The sequence below is a fragment of the Ostrinia nubilalis genome, chromosome 24 (genome assembly GCF_963855985.1).
Source record: "Ostrinia nubilalis chromosome 24, ilOstNubi1.1, whole genome shotgun sequence".
Classification (NCBI taxonomy): Eukaryota; Metazoa; Arthropoda; class Insecta; order Lepidoptera; family Crambidae; genus Ostrinia; species Ostrinia nubilalis.
In genome coordinates this window covers 8877686-8899904 of record NC_087111.1, presented here as the reverse complement: position 1 = coordinate 8899904, position 22219 = coordinate 8877686, and the positions used below count along the sequence as shown (strand labels likewise).

The 22219-nt window shown below is 36.6% G+C and overlaps 1 protein-coding gene across 1 annotated transcript; it reads left to right on the top strand.

The window, feature by feature from the left end:
• Positions 1–13808: 13808 nt before the first annotated feature.
• Positions 13809–22219, top strand: LOC135083982 (facilitated trehalose transporter Tret1-like). The gene is made up of 7 exons (XM_063978745.1): positions 13809–13915; positions 14459–14614; positions 15555–15753; positions 18100–18290; positions 19872–20251; positions 20839–20947; positions 21939–22219. Exons 1-7 carry the CDS (start codon positions 13873–13875, stop codon positions 22205–22207), a joined length of 1347 nt encoding a protein of 448 aa, XP_063834815.1. The 5' UTR covers positions 13809–13872; the 3' UTR covers positions 22208–22219.

Below are 22219 nucleotides of genomic sequence, written 5' to 3'. Positions count from 1 at the left end.
AATTGATTTGGGAAACAATAATTAACTTTCCCACTTACATTATGGTTAATATAACAGCTAATTATACTTGCCTTTAATTACTTACCCTTAATAATAATTATCAATTATACGAAAGTATTCACTCGGGTAACTACGACAGTTATGTCACACTTAATAGTAATTATAAAACAAGCATTGTATTCTTACTAATGATTTATTATTTTTGCAAAGTAATAAACAGCTTTGTTTTTATTATCATTTCACATCAGTTCTCTCAAAATCTACATAGTTCTTATTTCTAATCTCGAGGACAAAGCACGAGCATAATTAATGATTAAACGAACTTAAAAAGTGAAGTTCTATCATAATTATGCGAGGGCTTTGTCCGAAGAGATTAGAAACCCTCCCACCCGTCTTTAACAATAATATATGTATATTATTAAAAACACAAACCCCCATATTAGTGAAATGATAAAAAATACAAATTACTACTCCAAACTAACTGACGACGGATACCAATGTCAAATAAGATGTAAAGTGAGATACCCACAAAAAAAAAAAAAAAAAAAAAAAAAAAAAAAATATATCCTCAACTAACAGTGCGTAAACTGGCATCACCGTACGTGATACTACATAGTTCTTATTTCTAATCTCTTCGGACAAAGCCCTCGCATAATTATGATAGAACTTCACTTTTTAAGTTCGTTTAATCATTAATTATTGACGCATCAAAAAAGAAATCGGGCCGCTTGTAATAACAACCGGACTAGTGGACTTTGGTCAGTCAAAGAACGAATCAACCACATAAAATAAACTATGTATTATGTAGGTACCTACCAGTACTACCACTACTTGTAACCTTTAGTTTAGATTAAGGACATTTTTTAATAATACCAAAAAAAAAATAATGCGATATTATTTTACGAATCGATAACGCTGCCACAAACTCATAATAATGAATGAGTCTTTCTTCCCTTTCTATGAAGTATAAATTGAGAATTAGTATTTTGTTATTTTTTCTTAACATGATTATAAAAATTCAATCATCACAGTCATAATACTGAAGCTGACTGAATCAAGGTGTCTGAATAAAGACACGGAGTAGGAGCTTGGTTTAATATTGTCTCAGAAAATGTTAGACGCTTTGGTTTCAGTACATGTGTTTGAGCTAGTGCTTTGAATATGCTTTTAGTGTTAAATGTTAATTTCCTTTGTGGTAAACTAGATGGCACTGTTCTTACTTAGCTCACGATATCAAAGTATTTTTTCCGGCTTATAAGTACTTCAGTCTGATTTTTTAATAAACTGTCTATGCTCTGGAACTGGCGTTTGTTCTTTGCCTAACTCGGCATACCCTCGGACAGGGTCCTTACGAGACGGAGCATTTTTGAAGAAAGCAAACTACGAGGTGTGTCGAAGTTGGTGCATTTGGTTTTGGACAGTGGCGCTGCTGGCTGGATACAGACGAAGACCGATGAAGTTTTAAAAAGAAAAACAGTAGTGACAGTACTGACATTTGGTGAAGTGACAGAAAACTGAACGTGTTGATACATTGAAATGGAAATTTGGTGTGGTAGTGAAAATGTGGAAAATATTGAAGTGCAAGTTAAAACTGTAAGTACTTTGGAAGTTAAGTGTTTAGGACTTAGAATAGTTTCGCAAAAAGTGGAACTACGGGGAACCTATGCCCGATTTCAGAGCGAAATTGTGAGTTCTAACACTTAGAAGAAATTCAATCGGCAATTTGGGGACTTAGAATATTTGCGAAAATTGATGCAGAACTCAGAGTAATGAATGACTTGAAAAGTCAGATAGAAAAAGGAAGAATAAACTTCAAGAAATCACCCTAGGATCGGATTACTGAAACATTCGACACAGCGAGACTGGAGGCTTTGGAGGCGTTGATGAACAAGTTCATGGAACGGCATGAATCGATTATAGCGTCATATGAGAAGACGGACTTGGATGAAATTACTTATATCGAGGACGATGTGTTTGGAGTCGGCTGTGAAATGTACTTAGTATATAAAAGTGAATTAAAAACTACACTTATATCCTTGAATCCTGTAAGTACCGATTGTTCAGATTCGCCTTATTTTAATTCGAAAATCAGAGATAACAATGTCAATCTGCCTAAAATATGTAGGTATTCCGGGTTTTAATGGTAATTATTCTGATTTATTTATTTCCTTGGTTCACAACAATCCAACTCTTGAGGATGTCCAACGTTTGCATTATTTGAAAACACAATTAACAGGCGAAGCTGAACAATTGATTAAACATATATCTATAACTACTCTAAATTATAAAAAATGCTGGGATTTGTTACAAAAAAGATAATAATATGATAACAAAAGGTTTATGTCTAATTGCATTCTTAAACGATTGTTTAGTCAACGCACTATGAATTATGAGTCTGCACAAGTTTTAAAAAAGCTGGTAGATACCACTTCAGATTGTATTCATGAACTGTCAAATTTAGGAACTAATTCGGAATCCTGGGACATTGTCATTATTAATGTCAGTTTGAAGCTGGACGCTGAATGTAGAAAACAGTGGGGATTGCACGTAAATAATTGCGGTAAAGAGTTACCATCGTATTGTCTATTCAAAGAGTTTTTGGAAGCCCGGTTTCGCGCATTGGAATTTTTAGAACCTAATCAAATGAAAGATAATATTTATCCACACTGTAATGATAACCACAGGTTATATTTCTGTAGTCAATTTGCCAAAGAGGATGTATCAACTCGTTATGAAATAGTAAAGTCACTGGGTCTTTGTTTTAATTGTCTTGGGAAAGGTCACCTTGGAAAGTCGTGTCAAATTCTCACTAAATGCCGCATTTGTACAGGTAAGCATCACACGCTTCTTCATGGTAGACCAACTTCACTAACGCCAGCAGTAGCCACTGAATTGTCTGATGATGAATCAGAAATCGAGCAAAGTCAGCCAGAATCGTCTTGTGAGACGAATGAGACCGCGAATATTGTAAGCCATTTTGTGACAGGAAAGGTTTCTAACCAGACCTTATTAGCCACAGCTTTCATCAAAGCTGAGTCCAAAACTGGCTATCCTCTGATATTGAGAGCGTTGCTTGATCAAGGGTCGCAAGCATCGTTCATATCAGAAGCAGCCGTACAGTTGTTACGGCTGAGGAAAATTGCAGCTAAGAGCAGCATATCTGGATTGGGTGGTGGACATAGCGGCTTAACCTCGAGGTATGAGGTTATGGTAAATATTCGGTCGCTCAATGACCCCACATTCAAGGTGCAGGTTAGGGCACACGTACTTAACACAGTTACGTCAATTTTACCGCAAAAAAGTTTGTACTACCTAACTGGCACGTATTAGGTAGGATCAATTTAGCTGACCCGAAATACAATTCGCCAAACAAAATAGATGGTTTGTTAGGTTCCTATGTTTATGGTACTATTCTGAAAGAAGGTTTAATCAAGAGCCCTTCAGGTCTAATTATTGCGCAGGATACGTACCTGGGATGGGTATTATCGGGTCAGGTGGGCGGGAATGACGAGGAGCAGAATTGCGATAATGTTATTTTGAATTTACATGTCAAACTGGAAGAAGATGAACTATTGAAAGGGTTTTGAAGCTTGAATCGAAACCCGTCTTAGTAAAGAAGAGCGTAACACCTGAAGAGCAAGTATGTGAGATTTACTACCAGAAATCCACAAGAAGAGATAGTTCCGGTCGTTATACTGTAGAGTTGCCTTTTCGTACAAATATGTCACAAGAGTATGATGAAAAGCGATCTGTAGCTGTTCAAAGACTATTGTCATGTCTTTAGAAACGGCGGAGCAAAAACCCAGAAAGTAAAAAAGGTTATTCTGAGGTATTGCAAGAGTTTGCTTCATATGGAAGAAGTCACGGAGGAGACGAATACAGTTCAGAAAGGGGTGCGGTTGCCACATCAATCGGTTATTCTAATGGACAGAAGAACTACTAAAACAAGAGTAGTTATCAACGCGTCCGATAGTGGTGCAAACGGACTATCATTGAATGTCACATTGATGGTGGGTTCAACATTACAACTGGAGTTACGGCATACAACTATGCGATGGCGACTACATTCTCTCTGTCTCACGGTTGACATCTTTAAAATATATAGATAAGTCAAGATTGTAGAAAACGACGTTGACTATCAAAGGATAGTAGTATGAAGAGAAAACGAAGGTGATCAAATTCAAGATTATCGACTGTTAGCTGGAATATTTGGGACGCCCTGCGATTCATACTTAGCCGCTGTTGACTGTTTCTGATGTTAGTTGTGGTAATCTGCAGGGGTTCAAATGAATGGAGGACTAGATCCACAGATTTGAAGCTAGGAGAATTAGGAGATATTGTCATAGTACGAGAGGATAATTTAACTCCCGCGAAATGGTTTTACGGGCGGGGGTAAGACTTCATTCATGACAATCTTACGCTAGTTGTAACATCGCGTTATAAAGATTCTAGTATTCAGCTTCCAGCTTCAAACCTTTGTTCGTTATCGACTACTGATGTTTTGAGAGAATGAAACTTTTGACTTTCTTTTAGAATACTATTTATTTATGTTTTGTAAATTTTTATTATTATATTATATTGAGACTATTGAGAGCTCAGCTAAAGGTTTGTGACAAAGCAGTTTAAAATTGATTTGTTTCGAACGGTTGAGTACTTTTTGGAGCTGTTCGATGTACTTGGGTTTTGGGATCTAGTGTTGTTTATGGTATTCTTAAGCAATGTAGGTCAGAGTTAAAGATGGCTTTATGATTGTTATTACTTATTTAGGAAGGACTAATAAGTCCTTGGTGGGCGGTATGTTTGAGCTAGTGCTTTGAATATGCTTTTAGTGTTAAATGTTAATTTCCTTTGTGGTAAACTAGATGGCACTGTTCTTACTTAGCTCACGATATCAAAGTATTTTTTCCGGCTTATAAGTACTTCAGTCTGATTTTTTAATAAACTGTCTATGCTCTGGAACTGGCGTTTGTTCTTTGCCTAACTCGGCATACCCTCGGACAACATGACATAAACCTATTTTTTGTTTCTTGAGCTTTGTTTGATATTTAGTCATAATTCATAATATTTTATCGTCTGGCGTAGAGATTTCTACACGATTAACATGAATTAGAATGGCGAACATTTTTTTTTAGACGTTAATACGTTTTTTCACTAAAAAATAAATAAAAAAAAAAAAAAAAATAGAATGCTGGGGCAACAGGTACATCAGTAGTACCATAATTATTGCCCATTTAAGCTTACCTTTCCTTGGCAGTGAGTTTTGTATTTGGCAGTCGTGGATAAAAAAAAAACGTACCAGACTCCGCTATACACTCCGCAAATAATAAATAAATATCCTTCCTTCGACATTTTACACTACGCTCCTAGTCCCAAACTGAGCAAAGCTATGGGTCTTAGACAACGGATATAAACATACTTAAATACCGTTTTATATACATAAGTACATATTATACATAGTAACACCTAGACCCATCACAGAAATTAAAATGTATCAATTCAATTTCTGCCCGGCCGGGGATCGAACCCGGGACCTCTCGGCATAGTAGTCCGTTTCAAATGACTGACAAATAAATATTTTTACAATGCTCAATTACATCATTGTACCTACCTTACTCTATTTTCTTAGCATATTCTAAAGTCGGGTGCATCCTATAATAACATTAAATAACCACCGCTTAGCAATATCGTTAGCGAAATCATATAATTTATTGAAATATATAATTATTTAAATAAATATAATAATTTATAGGTCAGGTTTCAAGAATCAAAAGATTGCTATTAAAAGGTGCTATTAAATAGAAACCAAACTTTTTCCTCGCAACAGTGTTACTTGGAATACTGGTCAAACTGTATCCAAATAAATTAATAAGTTTTAATTAACCACATTATTTATTTATTTAATTAAAATGCAAGTGAGCTTATATTTTACAACAATCAGCTGTTAGCCTTGCAGTCACTGCGATCGATTCGGTGTTAACCACTACCGTCGTCAAGCTCAGTTCTGAGATGAAACTGGATAAATACATAATAGGAAACGAGTGTCGACACGAGGGTGTTCGGCCCACACAGCACGCGACACGCGGCAGTATTGCCTGCGGTTTGCGCCGCTGTCAACGTTGACACAATTAGCCAGTGTGCTGGATAGACAGGATGCTCTGTCAACTGTCTTGGCAACTTTTTACAATCAGTAGTCGTACTTAACAGTTAATAGAAGTACAAATAAATGTATATAATAATACTCTATAATGAACAAAATCTTGTTGAGACCGTGATACTTGTTATTGTTATGAATAAGTGATGCAATACGATTATAATACAAAAATATTGCTTTATTATGTATTTAGTACATTGACATTTACTCTCTTAACCACTTAACATGGACATTGATCCATGCTCTAAACATCTACACGGTAAAATAAATCTCGGAGGCGAAAACAGGATAATTATATGATCAAACGAACTTACCAAGTGAAGTTCGATCTGAATTATCCTGTTTTCGCCGAAGAGATTTAAGGTCCCTCCCAACCCGAAGATTTCTATATCTTCTTCCCTGGAGGTAAACGTCAATGTCATCTCTTCTCTAAATATAATGAGACCGCTCGGACACCGAGCCCACAGCGTGGTAGGGGTGGGGTTGCCCGCTCTTTTGTTTTTTACTACTACTACGCTGAATATTGTGTGCGGATTGGCTTGTCGTACAGGGGTACTACTACACGGTAAAATAAATCTCTTCGGCGAAAACAGGATAATTCAGATCGAACTTCACTTGGTAAGTTCGTTTGATCATATAATTATGTTTTAAATACTTGGCAGATGCATTATAATGTTTATTGTAGTTATTTGAGTAATTGAGTGCCAAGATGTTTTTCCCGGTAACTTCGTGTACATCCAGCCGTAATTTTAACGGCGGGGCACGCAACCCCAAGAATGAAGCAAATTACTCGAATGATATTTTTTGTAGTTTTTAGCATTACTAGTGTATTGCACTTTTGTTAAGTTAAATTCATTTCTATCGTATTAAATGTAAATTTTAGAAATGTAGGTAACATTATTATTTTTATTGGATAAAAATTATTTTGTCCTCCTACCCTAGTTGCTCTTATAAATCTCCCGTTGTTTGAATATTATTTCAGCATTCTGACCGTTCCAATACATACAAATTGGTACAGGTATTGGTACAGATAGATGGCCGAGTGATTGCAAAATGTGTAAAACTGGTTTTAATAATTTTGTAAAGACAAAAGGCACCGTGCGGATGTAAGACAAAAACGATCGATCACGAAGAAATTCAAACAACTGAATATTAAAGTGCTTGGAGTTCCATGACAAACGAAGCCAAATTCATCCATTTTCTGCAATTGGTAATAAAAGATAGGAGTCTTTCAAATCTAAGGTTTCCACATAATAAAATATATTGTTATCTAATGAATAATGTAAAGTCAGTGGTAGTATTGCATTTTAAAATAGTTAATAAATTAATTAATTTATTTAATTCCTTTAAATTTAGAATAAAATCTATGTCTGCAATTTGGTTTTTGTACAGTTGTCGAATATACCTACTACTCCCCTCAGGTGTAGTATGTGACCTACATTGGGGTACTCCAACTTGGCATGGATAAGTATAACATGGAATTTTATAACCCTGATCCAGGACAAAATAGTAGTATCATTTAATTTTGTTATGTTAGGTAAGCCATTTATTTTAGTAGTATTTAAGTCTACCAGCTACTAGCACCTTGGTGCCTATCTGCTGAAGAAAATTATCATCTCCGATTCGGTTGATGATAGTTGGGTCTCGGGCTAGCCGGAGACGGCCCCGCGGCGCAGGCGGCGGCGGCGGCGGAGCCGGCGGCTGCTGGGCTGGCCGGGGTTCCCTCGCTGCTCAGCGGCTGCCGCTCACAATACCCCCCTTGCGTTTAAAGTCTGATGAGTTGTAGACGTGCTGGGCTGGTATTACTGAATTATATTAGTCATAGATCATTTCGAGTGGTCTGATAAATCTGAACCAAACAAGAGATTCGTTTTAATTTCTTTTATGATATCTCTTTTTTTGCTTGCTAATGGAATTTGTGATAGCGTATCTTCTTGACATTGGTTCTCTAATGAGTGTCACAAAGTAACCGCCAGCATCGCTCAAGGTTTTATAATTCCTTACGGAATATAATTCCATTTGTGACATAGCTAGGTCATCAAATCATATTGAAGGCTCGGTTAAATCAGTCGCAATAAGGATGCGTACAGCAAACAGAAGCAGAATCAGATGTTCAGTTGTATTGCTGCCTTTGTTGAAGTAATTATTATGCGCAATTTTTAGAAAGTAAATAATGTTTCATCAAGTCCTTTTTATTTGTAGGTAGGTAATCCATTAATCAATATTTTCCAACCTGTTGCTAGATCCTTGTGAAAATCTTTGTCTTGAAAAATACCCGGTATTTTCGTCTTATGTAGGTAATTATTGTATGCTCTTTTAGTGATACTTCACAATGAAGATTTTTGTATTTGATAGGGTAACAAATTATAAAATACCCCATGTATATTGTATATTATATTTATAATTATGTTATACTATTTTACGACGTGTTGATACGTCTACCCACGTTATAAGATAATACGTTAGGAAAATAATCAAAGCAAAATGCAATCAGTTTAAAAATGTCTTATCCACACACGATATACGCCGGGATAATTATTACGCTCAAAGGCAATAAAGCATCCAGACACGATATACGTCGGAATGTTTAATGTATTTTGTAAAACACGATTTTTGTACATGTAGTTTAGTATCCACACACGATATACGCCGGGATAAGCAATAAAGCATCCACACACGATATACGTCGGGATGTTTATGTATTTTATATAACACGATTTTTGTACGTGTAGTTTAGTATACACACACGATTAAGTCGGGACACAAAGTATTACCACGGAGGGTAGTTAAAAGTATTCATTTTTTTTAAAATATAAATTATTCACATTATTTCATAACAATTTCAAAATACACGATTCACAACTTACCAGAATGTTACCAGACACGATATACGTCGGAATGTTTAATGTATTTTGTAAAACACGATTTTTGTACGTGTAGTTTAGTATCCACACACGATATACGCCGGGATAAGCAATAAACCATCCACACACGATATACGTCGGGATGTTTATGTATTTTATATAACACGATTTTTGTACGTGTAGTTTAGTATCCACACACGATTAAGTCGGGACACAAAGTATTACCACGGAGGGTAGTTAAAAGTATTCATTTTTTAAAAAATAGAAATTATTCACATTATTTCATAACAATTTCAAAATACACGATTCACAACTTACCAGAATGTTACCAGACACGATATACGTCGGAATGTTTAATGTATTTTGTAAAACACGATTTTTGTACGTGTAGTTTAGTATCCACACACGATATACGCCGGGATAAGCAATAAACCATCCACACACGATATACGTCGGGATGTTTATGTATTTTATATAACACGATTTTTGTACGTGTAGTTTAGTATCCACACACGATTAAGTCGGGACACAAAGTATTACCACGGAGGGTAGTTAAAAGTATTCATTTTTAAAAAAATAGAAATTATTCACATTATTTCATAACAATTTCAAAATACACGATTCACAACTTACCAGAATGTTTTAAATATGTATGTAGGTATGTCTGCAAATCTGCAGTGACTGCACGATGGAGACAACGATGTTTTTTCTGGTTCATCATCATCAGATAAAACTATAATTTGTCGTTGTCTATGTACATACGAGGTTTCTTAACAAACTTTTCACCATATCACTATTATCACCATTACTTCCGTACCGCGCGGGAATAACTTGACATGTCATTTTTGCGTACTTTTCAGGGGAGCGATTTTAAAGTTTAGAGTTCTCTGGTAAATCGGAATTAATGATAATTGATATTTTTATGATTGAAATAAGCTAATTTGATGCGTATCTTTCGATTGGCGTAAGAATTTGATTAAATTATCTTCTTAATCTATTAAAAAAAAGACTTGTCAAGTTGTGTACCGACGACTTGTCAAGTTATTCACCAAAGAAAAACAAACATTTAAGGTGTAAAAATTGGATTTAAGTTAATTATTTTGAAGGAAGTTTAAGTAAAAAAACAAAACATAAAAATAGAACATATTTTTATCACTTTTGCAATGAAATAGTAACAAATTTATTAGAAAAATCAAATATAATCGCAGATTATGATTGCTTTTGATGAGATAATTGTACGTTTACTTAAAATTTAAAAAAAAGACAAATAAAAGAACAAAAGCCATGCTTCATAACAAGCACAATTAATTTTAATTATTTTAGGCTTACCATTAAGCTTAAAATAATTAAAATTAACTGGATATATTTTTGCGTAAGGTCGACACGCCCTTTCGCGTCCACCGTCCAGTTCACGTCCAAATGATGGATCACTCTAGAACGTAAGCTATTGCTATGATTCCCTGAATGTATGACAGGTAAACCCACATTAAAAAAATCTTATAGCATGCTACCGTTTTTGCCAAAAATAAATCCCACGTGAGCAGGTGCGCGTTTCAAGGTAAGTTTTTAATATATTTAGGTCTAGTTTGGGATTTACCGCAGTCTCTAAGCCTTAACCATGAACCATACAATACGGATAATGATATCGGTGATTGTACTTTATTAAATGACACTTAAAATAAGGTGGATGCGAATTTACTACAGTGAAATTTCCACTTTGCGTCAGAAGTGATCGCGGTCTGGTTTAACTGGGTCTAAGATATTAAAATATACAAAACAATGCATGTTGTATATTATTTAAAACGTTACTTACATGACTTATCGAACACAAAGATTTTTTTCAATACTTAGGCCTTTTCCTGGACGCTAATACACGCTCCAAATGTAGCTTAGGTACCCTTTGTGATAGCCAATTTGCGTCCACATTATCACGACAATTTTTTAAATACAGACGTTGTAAATAATATTAAAAAGCAAACTGTGCCTAGAGAGGAGACCATATATTGCGAATTGAGCCATACTATTGAAATTTAAAAAAATGAAATAAACTAAAATATAAATGTATGTTTATAATTATTAAGTGTGATACCTAAATATTTTGAATACCAATTAGTAAGATTTTATCTATATTTTTTTATTTCCATGCTGTTATTAATTATTAGTGATTTTGAATGCATTTTTTCTATAATATTAATATTACAAAGATATTAAAACTTCTAATGGTTTAGAGCAAGTTTAATACTATACTTATAAAGACTAAAGGGAGCATAATGACAACAATTTTTCGTTCAAAATGATTACGAAAAATTGTATATTATGTTTATTCCTCAAATCTACCAACTCACTAAATGGACAAGATCTGGCGTATCGACCCTACTTACCTCATCATTATTCCTAATTAATGTCATTGACGTCAATAGACTATAAAAAATATCCGGAACTTAAAGTTGACCTAAAAGTTTATTATTAGATTTTTTACTTATTATATATTCGGTTGTCAAACGAAATCTTAGTCTGTTATGAAAAAACATTAGTAGATAGTACCTACCTATTGACTCAACTTATCCTTCTACTTTCAACTTGCTATTTAAACGTTAATTTAGTTTTAAACTATTGAAAATAGTAATAAAAGTAATAATTAACGCTTAAATATATTAAAAATATATTTTCAGGGGTTGCTAAGTAAAAAATATTTAAAGACACTCGAAATCCTGACAATGTTATATTATTTTAAAAACTGCTAATGACACATATAAAAATATGATTATACGAATGTAATAGCTGGATAACTCCAAATATCCAAACTCTTGACAGTGTGCATAACTAGACAACTGCACATATCATGGATATGTTTAGTACTCAGAGGGGATCATAACTTGATAACTGTTTTTGTCAAATTAAAAACGAAAATCCATAAATGTATAAGTCGAGATATTAACAAATACATGTTCTGACATACATTGATAAATCGAAATATAAATGTTTGTACGAATAATATTAATTGGATATATCGTTATGTCAAATATTTATTGCCTAAATTAGAGATATTTACTTATGAACAAGAGCTGTATTTCAAGTATTTTTGGGTATTTCGAGTTGAGTTTTTTATACCAGAAGGGTATAAGGTAGAGGAAACGTTTAAGCTAATAAAAAAAAAAAAGTGCAGGTCGAGATGTCAAGTTATTCCCGCGCGGTACGGACTTGATCGTTTCCTTTATCCCATTTTCACGCTAAGTTATTTTTCTTGAAAAAGTACGTGTGAGTCGGACGAACACCAACACAAGTAATGACAAGAAATATGGCGGACCGCGGAATGTACTACGGTGCTGAGGTGTCAAAACACGTACTTTATTATATTTAAAACTTATATTTTTAAATAAATATTATCTAAAAGTGTGATAAGGACGGCATCATCCCAGGTACTGCTGCATGTAAAACGTAATCATCTTCGGGAGAGATACGAAGTATAATCGTTATTATGTTAGTAAGTACTACTCACTAGTAGTTAAGTATTGTTGCACAAACGTGCTTAAGTGAAGCAGCAAATCGAACTCACAGCGTTTAATAGAGCTCTGTGATTGGTTCGTGTGTCACCCTGTGCGTCCACGCGCACAAGACCTCATTGTAATGTTTGTGAATACGGGCGTTAGTATGCAAATATGTATTTACTTATACTAATTCAACAAGGGTTCTGCTTGTGACTATTTTTCGTTTCAATTAAAGAACGTCCACTGCTAAAGCCTGGTCCGTGAGCACGTAGAATTTTGTCCAATGACCCCAAGCTACCCATCCTTATCGCTCGCGCGTAATTATATTGCTGTCGCGACTGTGCGACGGGCGCCCGCAGTGAGTGTGCGAGCGCCACAGCAACATAATTACCCGCGAGCGATAAGGATGGGTAGCTTGGGGTCATTGGACAAAATTCTACGTGCTCACGGACCAGGTTTTAGACAAAAAAAAGTCTCCCCCAAGGATTTCCACAGCGACCGGTCCTGCGCTGTCCGAATTCTGGTGTTTAATTTCTCGCGACCTTCCTTAAGAGATCGAGTGAGAGGCCTACATATACTAGAGTAAATACAAATGAGTAGGTCATGTTCATAGAAACGCACCGAGCGCGGTTTGTATGTGAGCGCGCCAATACGTATGCGGCGCGCACGCACACACTGACAAAATTTAGCGTGGATTAGCGGGGTGTTTTACTCTGCCTATACTACGTCTTCTGGTCCGTATTCATGGCGTAAAAAACAGTTACCCCATACTTTTTGTTCCATAATTCACATGGAATGATGGAGATCAGTCAGTTTAGGACAGCTTGTAATGTTTAGTCGTATGTTCACTTACATAAAAGCGTTTGATTAGAGCACATAATACGAAGTTAGCTAGGACTTTTTGCGTAGAAAAGGACATAATCACCATTACGTGCTATCGCTTGAAGATACAGATGCAACTCAGAGATACTATATTATAGGTATGTATTACTTTAAAAGTTGAAACGCGACACGTGAAATTAAACTTCGTAGTATTAAAAACTAGTTTTAGCTCACAGCTTCACCCACGAGAAATACAATTTATCGGTATAAATTATAGCACAAATTATGTTATTCTGAAGTATAAACAATAAAACTGCAAAGTTTTATCTTTCTTTCATTACTTTTTGTGTGATAGAGTAACAAACATACTTACATCCTCACAAACTTTCGCATATATAATATTAACGGTTTAGGGCTACTATCTTATCAAAAAATCATAAAATATCATAAATTACAACTAAACAAGAGCGATAATTATTTTATCTTCGATATGCTAAAGAAAGATTATTCAATTATATCAAAATATTAGTTTTGTGATTTGCTGAAGATGCCGGACTATTTGTGGAAACAACTGGGAATATCATTATGCGGTACGTTTTTATTCAATTAATAAAAAATAATTTTCTTCCTTGATAGAGTAAGGACCTCATTTACCATCTCTCAGTGAAGTGCCCAGTAGGCTAGGTTTAGCAAAAAGTGCATGAGTGCAAGCAAATCAATGAAGCCACTATAGCCGAACGGTCTGGTGTCGGACAGGTCCATTCGTGATCCGAAGAACGCGGGTGCGCACCTCAACTATTTGTGGTGAACCCACTCGTAACACAAGCATATTTAGCTTACCACGAGGGGTTAACGGGATAGATAGAGTCGAGCTTCTGCAGTGGAGACTAAATGACTTGTTGATGTTAACAAATTAAAAGAGGGTCGTACTTCTGCAGTAGACTAACTGACCTGATGATAATGTAATTAGAGAGGGTCATGCTCCTGAATTGAGGCATAATGACTCAATGATGACATTAGAGGCAGTTAAACTCTTGCAATGACTTAATGACCTGGTGATGATGAAATTAAAGAGGGTCGTGCTTCTACAGTGGAAACTAAAATGACCTGATGATGAATTATTTACATTTCAGTGTACGTAGGCCAGATTCTAGTCGGCTACTGTATGGGCTGGACTGCCCCCGTCATCGTGAAGCTGCAGAACCCCGAGGAGACACCCTTGTCGGGGCCCATCTCTGATGCACAAGCCTCGTGGGTGGCGTCGGTGATCTACATTGGTACCATTACTGGTAAGTTGCAAGAAGTTAACTTCGTTTAACTTGGTGTGAATAGTGTTACTCGTTGGGAAAAAAATCTCATCAAGTCACACTGTTGCTCGTCGTATCAAGCATACTAAAACTACCCATCTCAATCTTATATTTTTTATTTCCGGCATCAAATAAATCGCACTTCCCGCACTTTTCAAACGTATTCATCCCCACTTCCCATTAACATTAGTACCATTTGAAAGCCTAGTTATAAACTTCATTTCATTAAAGGAAAGGTTTTTATCCCAAAAATGAGTTTTTAGAAGGATCCAGAGTCTCTTCTTAGAGCGACAGGTAGTTACGCTTGAGCCAAATTTTATGGCTATAAAACTGTTAAATTGGAGTTAATCGCTATCCATCTGTTATTAAGGACACGTAAGATCATTCTTTAGTTTTGTAACCACAAAAATTGGTCTAATTGGTCCCAGAGGTAAGCCCCAAGTGATGCCTTTTTTCAAGTCACATTTATGATACCTGTTAATTGTTTATAAAAAAATATGTATTTTTCTTTAAGTTTCTTTACTGGGCTTTCCAATAACACCAATATTGTTGTCGAGGCACCATGATTGTGTCAGAAGAAAATCTTTAAAGTTCGCGTCGCGGGAGGTGCGGTTTATTTGATGTTGAGTGTACTTACCGTACCTAGTTTATTGCGTTATCTTTATTTTAAACTAGCTTTCCGCCCGCGGCTTCGCCCGCGTGGAATTTTGTCTGTCACAGAAAAACTTTATCGCGCGCGTCCCTGTTTCAAAAACCGGGATAAAAACTATCCTATGTTCTTTCCCGGGACTCAAACTATCTCTATGCCAAATTTCATCAAAATCGGTTGCGAGGTTTAAGCGGGAAAGCGTAACAGACAGACAGACAGACAGACAGACAGACAGAGTTACTTTCGCATTTATAATATTAGTTGGGATTCCAGGGCCTTACGTCTCCGGGTACTTATCAAACAAGAGAGGGAGGAAGCTGGCTCTCTTCTTAGGAGGGTTTATGACCCTGATATCCTTCATCGTCCTGGCCACAGCCGTCAATATGACCATGCTGCTCGCTGGGAGGATCTTCGTCGGCTTCGGAGCGGGGATCATGTTTGTCACCAACTTTGTGTATTTGGGGGAAATTGCGTGAGTACCTACTCGTACACGGGACTCTTCCCACCTCTCGTTCCCACCGCTGCAACTCCTGTGTAGTCACGCCAATATAAACCTAACTAGTGTAGTGAAGGCCAAAGCGCTAAACGAGATTGGTTACCTCCCACAGTGGGAGGTCTCTTAATCATAAAAAGCTCATAACTCTCTCATAAAACCTCATTTATTTCTGTAAATAGGCTTAAAAAAAGCACTTTTACAATTCCCAGTATTAACCCTACCACTGCTTCAGGACAATAAATGGGCCAGTGCTGAGAAGAAGCAGCGCAAGAAACTCAGTCACTATTGTCAGCCTCTTTTTCAAAGGTTTACAGGCTTTAAAAATACATAGTTATAAATATTTATCTGGGCTAGACAGTTACGCATCATACGTTATCGTTGGAGATATTATTATTCCCAATTTCAGTTAAAAATTCATATGCTAACTAATGAAAGGGTAGGCAGACGGCGAAACCACAATTATATTGCTACTGTGTCTGAACAAGGGATATTTTATCGTTGTTTTACTACGGAACCCTCAAAGTTAATTATTTATGTACAATACAAACCCGTAAACTTTGAAAGCTTGGTAATTAGAGTGGGAATAATTACATTAAAATTTTACAGCCGATCATTTCCGATGGTCGAGGGACCCAGTCGCTATGTGACGATTTAAATCGGAGTGACTACACTCCAACGGGCAATAATTTTTAGATCTTTATGTCCCTTTTATTCGTAGCGAGATTCTTCCATGAGAGATAAGGACAGATAGACTTGCCAATACGGGGACCGCGTTATAGAGTAGGCTCGTAGTAACGAAATAATACATAAACCGTCTTAAGAAATAAACCTACAGTCACAAAATGGTTCTCGGAAACACTTTAAATGTTTTAAGATCGTTTAATCACTTTGATATCAAATAATGAGAGAGCCCTCAATTCTTAGGATTTAAATTCAGTGGAGCAAAACAGAGTAATTAATTAAATACACATTAAAATTTGTAGACATTCGTAGAAGTGGAGTGGAATAATGTCATTGCGATTTCCGATCCCTGGTAGCTGGTACTCGAGAACTTTTGCCCCAATGAATGGTCATCGTTTTTACAAGCTATGTGCCCCACCTATTGCCACTTATTAAGTTTATTAATTCTTCAAAATACGTTTGTATACCTCTCTCTTTATACTTGAGATGAAAATCTAGAGCCAGTTAAATTATCCAATGAAAATTGTATTAAATTTATTTTTTTACTTTTTTCTTTAATTTCTCCTATATGGTATGTTGATGGTTATAAATACGTACCCAAATGAACCTCGTACTTATTTTTGCAGTCATTGACTTTCTTCAATCGTCATGCCAAGGGACGTATAGTTCTCAGTGTATCCAAGGCTTTATAATATTTCCTTAATATAATATTTCCTTATAAATATTATGAACCTGAGTTCATTCCCTCACACCTTGCGTTTCATGTTATCGAACCCCGAGTTGCAAAACAAAAGTTCACGCCAAAAATAAAGTGATGCTGAATTATCGATACTTTTATCGATTTGATCTTGAATATCAGAATAACTAGAACGTCATCGTTATTGGTACCATCGCGGCATCGCGGCGGTTACATAGCTGTTTTTTTGATATTAGATAAAAAAAACAATTTTAATAGACACAGATTCTGCGGTTTATGTTTAGAGTAAGATTTCACGACACGGTCCTTAATAAGGTTAGATTTTCTGATAGGGCGTACAAAATACATTGTTTGTTTCTACATTGTGTCAGCGCAATGTCAGATGCAAGAACAGTAGTAGATAAAGATAATGCGAAATAAACTCACGTCCAAGATCGCAAGAAGATCGAAAATATTAAATCTACTTAGATGAAATGTAATGATTTAAATTTAGTCTGGCTTATTGTTTACGATCTGAAAGTCAAAGTCGGACTATTGACAGTGAATTTATCGAGCGGCGTCACAACACTAAACAAAGTTAGCCTGGAGACAGGATTCGTTGCCCTTTCATTGGGGAACGACCTGATGTCATATTTCCTTGTTTTTCCCGTCTGATTCTACTAATTCTACCCGGTCGGCATAATGATTAAGGGAAGATTTTCATATCTTGTCGTATTATAGGCACTTAGTTTTTTTTATCTTTATTTGGGACAACAAACAATTAGTTTCTAAAATAAAGCTTCAAATACAATAGGATAAGTACGCGTTGCAGTATGGAGTTTCATACAAAGAATATTATCCGCCTCGAGTTGATACGGTTACGATCCCTTTCCGGGCTAATAAATGTGCTACCTCCTTATGTATCATTTACTTATCTATAGAAGCAATTTGTCTTTCTATTTCAGATCCACAAACATCAGAGGCTTACTGCTAACGGGAACAGCGATCTTCACCACTTTTGGCACTCTCCTGGTCTACTCCACTGGTCCATACATTTCTTTCGCTGCCACCTCTTACATAGGCGTCGCTCTAACTGTGCTATACATAGTCGGAATTTGTTTAATTCCTGAAACACCAAATTTCTACGTTATGAAAGGTTGGTATGTAACTTAGAGCAATAGACCAATGAGGGCTATCGTTTTAGCGCTCACCAGTTGGTGTCACTGTAGGTAGAGTAAGGTCACTGTCACGCTCACCAGTTGGCGTCATTGTAGGTAGAGTAAGGTCACTGTCATTTGCTAGTGGCGAAGACAGTGTCCCACGCTGCGTTTTCCGGTACGCGGCCTCCACTCCAGAACCTTGCTGCCCCATCGGCTATCAGTTCTGCGTACTATGTGCCCTGCCCATTGTCACTTCAGCTAATCCGTCGGGCTATGTCAGCGACTTCAGTTCGTTTACGGATCGACGACATCATAAAGGTAGCAGGAAAGTGCTGGACGCAGGCCGCTACCGACCGGGTAACATGGAAAGCATTGGGGGAGGCCTATGTTCAGCAGTGGACGTCTTATGGCTGAGATGATGATGATGATGATGAAGACAGTGTCACCAACCAGTGAGCGCTGAAGCGGTAGGAGGACTATCGCACTTGCACTCACCAAGATGGCGTCGAGTCATGTCAGTCGCCAGTGGTGCCAACTGTGAAGTATAAAATTATAGCCCTCATTAATCTCGTAATTTAATCACTCAGATGATTAAAATAAGGTATACGTTTCATTAGACTACAAATTAAGTAGGTATTTTAAAATAATCATTTACTGAAGGTTACAGCATTCATTAAAGATTCAAGAATTTATAATTAGTTAATAACAGATTTTACAAAGCAATTTTTAAAATACTTTGCTTGGTCTGTCAATTAATTGGCCTTTCAGAAAATAGCAAAAGTCAACTAAAATGTTATTAATTATTTCTCATACAGAAAACCCTTTGGATCCTCTACAAGGAGTCTACAGGGAATACCTCAATCATTCTTAATTTGTAGTAGTTGACGGGGATACGGGAAGTAAAGTGAATTTACACTGACTTGTACGACGCTTATCCCTCCGTGTTTGATGATTTAAAGTTTTTTCATAAGTCTTTTTTTTTGTAAGAACTTTGGTAAAGTCAAGGAATTTAATACCCACCCATTTGTTTGCTTTCAAACCATTAATTGAAGTTGAAGTACACATACCTACTATAATGATAGCTCAGTGTATCATTTTCCCGTAGAATATACTCCCAAGCCGCTTTCGGCTACGGTAACTGCGACAAAATTCCTTTAGTCCGCAATAAGAGGGCTACGCTGGGCTGCCCTATCATGTGCCCTCACATGGCTACAGTAGCCAATATTGTTGGTAAACGTGCGCGAACAATGTCGACACGTTAGGACACCGCTGATGTAGTTGTAGGTGATAGCCGCTGCTGGTCTGGCTTTAAGAGCATCGCGCTTCGAGTCAAGATCAGATTTCCGCTGCTCTTCGAATATTATTTGCCCGTAGAATATTCAACCTTGAATGAGTCAAAATAAATTCCTTGAATAAACCCTCCTTCCCTTGAAAATTAAAATGACCTCGAATGCAACACATTTGGCTTTGGGTTTTTCAAACAAAAAACGTTCACTCCTGGATTAAACCCTTCCTCGAAAGACATCGAATAGGTAATATAAAAATTTCAAAACTTAAAACAATCTTTAAAATTTCAGGACAAGAAAAACTAGCGCAAGACACCCTGATATTCCTAGGCAGACACAACGAAGTTAGCAACGTGCTGTCAACTAAAAATGAAGACGAGGAATCCTTAGCCAATGAACTGAAAGAGTTATTAACCATCAAAGGAAACCGCAAAGCCCTCTCCATAACTCTAACCCTGAACATATTACAGCAAATGAGTGGAGTGGTGGTTGTCATCCTTTTTGCGACGAGAATCTTTGAGTTGGCTGGTTCGACGATACAGCCGAATCTAGCCACTATTATCATTGGAGTAACGCAGTTAGTTGCTAGTATAATTTGCTCCGGTTTTGTTGAGAGAGTCGGCAGAAAGGTGCTACTGCTATGGTCTACTGCAGCGTGTTTCTTGACTCTGGTAAGTTTCGTCATACTACTCATTTAAGAGGTTCATGGCCGTTTTCACCATCAATCCCTAATTTTTAAGTGACCCCTATGGTAACACATAACAGGAATTTTTTATGACCCCTATCACTTAAAAATTAGGGATTGATAGTGAACACGGGCATAACTTAACTTTAAATAACATAATTTTGTCAAAAATAGTTTTGTAATTATTTCTCCTGAGCAATTTCTTGTCCAGTTAATTAATAACTACTAATAAAAGATAACCTAGCTTTTACTGGTTGTGTATTTTTGACGGTCAAGCTGTCAGTCAAACCTGGCTAGTCAGGATTTGCCTTAAATCAACTAGTGTCTCATTTTTGCTCTCATTCACTGATCTGATTGGTATTTTTTGTGGTCAAGCAGTGGATCCTGGCTGTACAGGAGTTGCAGTGTTTGAACTAGTGCGAATAGTCCTATTTTTTGTTGTTGCTGACTCTGGACTCTAAGACTTATTGTCGCCTTAATAAACGTCACTGGTTGTTGTTTTTATATCTTTCGAGACTGTTAACCTATCAATAACATGAATAAAGTGTATTAAAAGTTGTTTTTCTCTTTCAGTCAGTATTAGGGACATACTTCTATCTGGACCACCTTCAGATTGACGTCGAGGTCATAGGATGGTTGCCGCTCGTCTGTCTGGTCATATTCTTTCTGGCCTTTGATCTGGGTAAGCAATTTTACTGTCATGTATTCACAAGTTACAAAAATTTGAAAAATCGTAATGGCGAAGCTATTGAAGTAATTTTGACATTGATGTAGCCATTAAAACCTACTTAAAAGCGTATTGGTCATTTAGTACAAAATAAAAGTTTATTCTTTCTTTCTTTCATTGTAGGTATAAATCTTGTGAAATGGCTCCTAAAGGTCAACCTGGCCTTATCAAATTTAATCCATTTCATTGCATTCAGGTCAAGTGATCTTTTTACAGCCCAAAGGGCCGCAGAATTAGATATTAATTTTTACTTGATTGACGCGTTCTTGTCTTCTTGTTAAGTAAAAGCTGGTAAAAGGGTCTTGTTGATAGACAGACCGGACAACAAAATGATCCTATACATACGTCATGTACCTTTTTCTTTTGAGGTATAAAAATAGACTAACTATAATTTTCAATATACACTTGAGCTGTCTACTTAAAGTCAGCAGGAACTTAAATGGATAAAAATCTTTGTTTGCATTAGATAAAAAAAATTATCTGTTAATATGATCGTTAATATTGTTTCATGATAATAATGACTAATTCACGAGCCAGAACGTGTCCAATGATTATTTTGTTGATATTAGCATTGATAATAATTTACGTGAACTTAGCACGCGTATTATGTCACAGTTGAATCAGCAGTTAAGTACCCAAGTGGCTATCCTGTTTCATCATCAAAATCGCTAATTCAAGAAAAAACTCTCCACGAATTGTTGAATATTTTTGTCTCATATCCTACCTACCTTTTGAACAGTGGTGGGGTCCTATTCTGTCGTCGTTTCAGCCGAAAGACGTTACTGCTGGACAAAGGTCTCCCCCAAGGATTTCCACGTAGACTGATCCTGCGCCGCTCGCATCCAGGCACCTCCCGTGACTCGTAACGCGTAGTTGATAGGAATTAGACTAATTGTTAATTATACTATTATTTTTAACTATAGTAAACAAGGGCTTCTTTTCCCAGGTTTCGGCATAATCCCCGGCACGTTCACCGGCGAAATGTTCCGCAGTAACGTCCGCAGCACCGGTTCGGCCATCACCATCACTATCGCCTGGCTATTCGGCTTCGGCCTTTCGTCCGCGTTCGGCTACATGATCGGGGCTATCGGCGGCCATTTTACCTTCTGGATCTTTGCTGCGGCGTGTCTGATCGCGTTTGTGTATACGATATTCTTTGTGCCCGAAACGAGGGGCAAGTCTTTGGTGGAGATACAGGAGATGTTGAACAGATGATCTTTTGGTTAG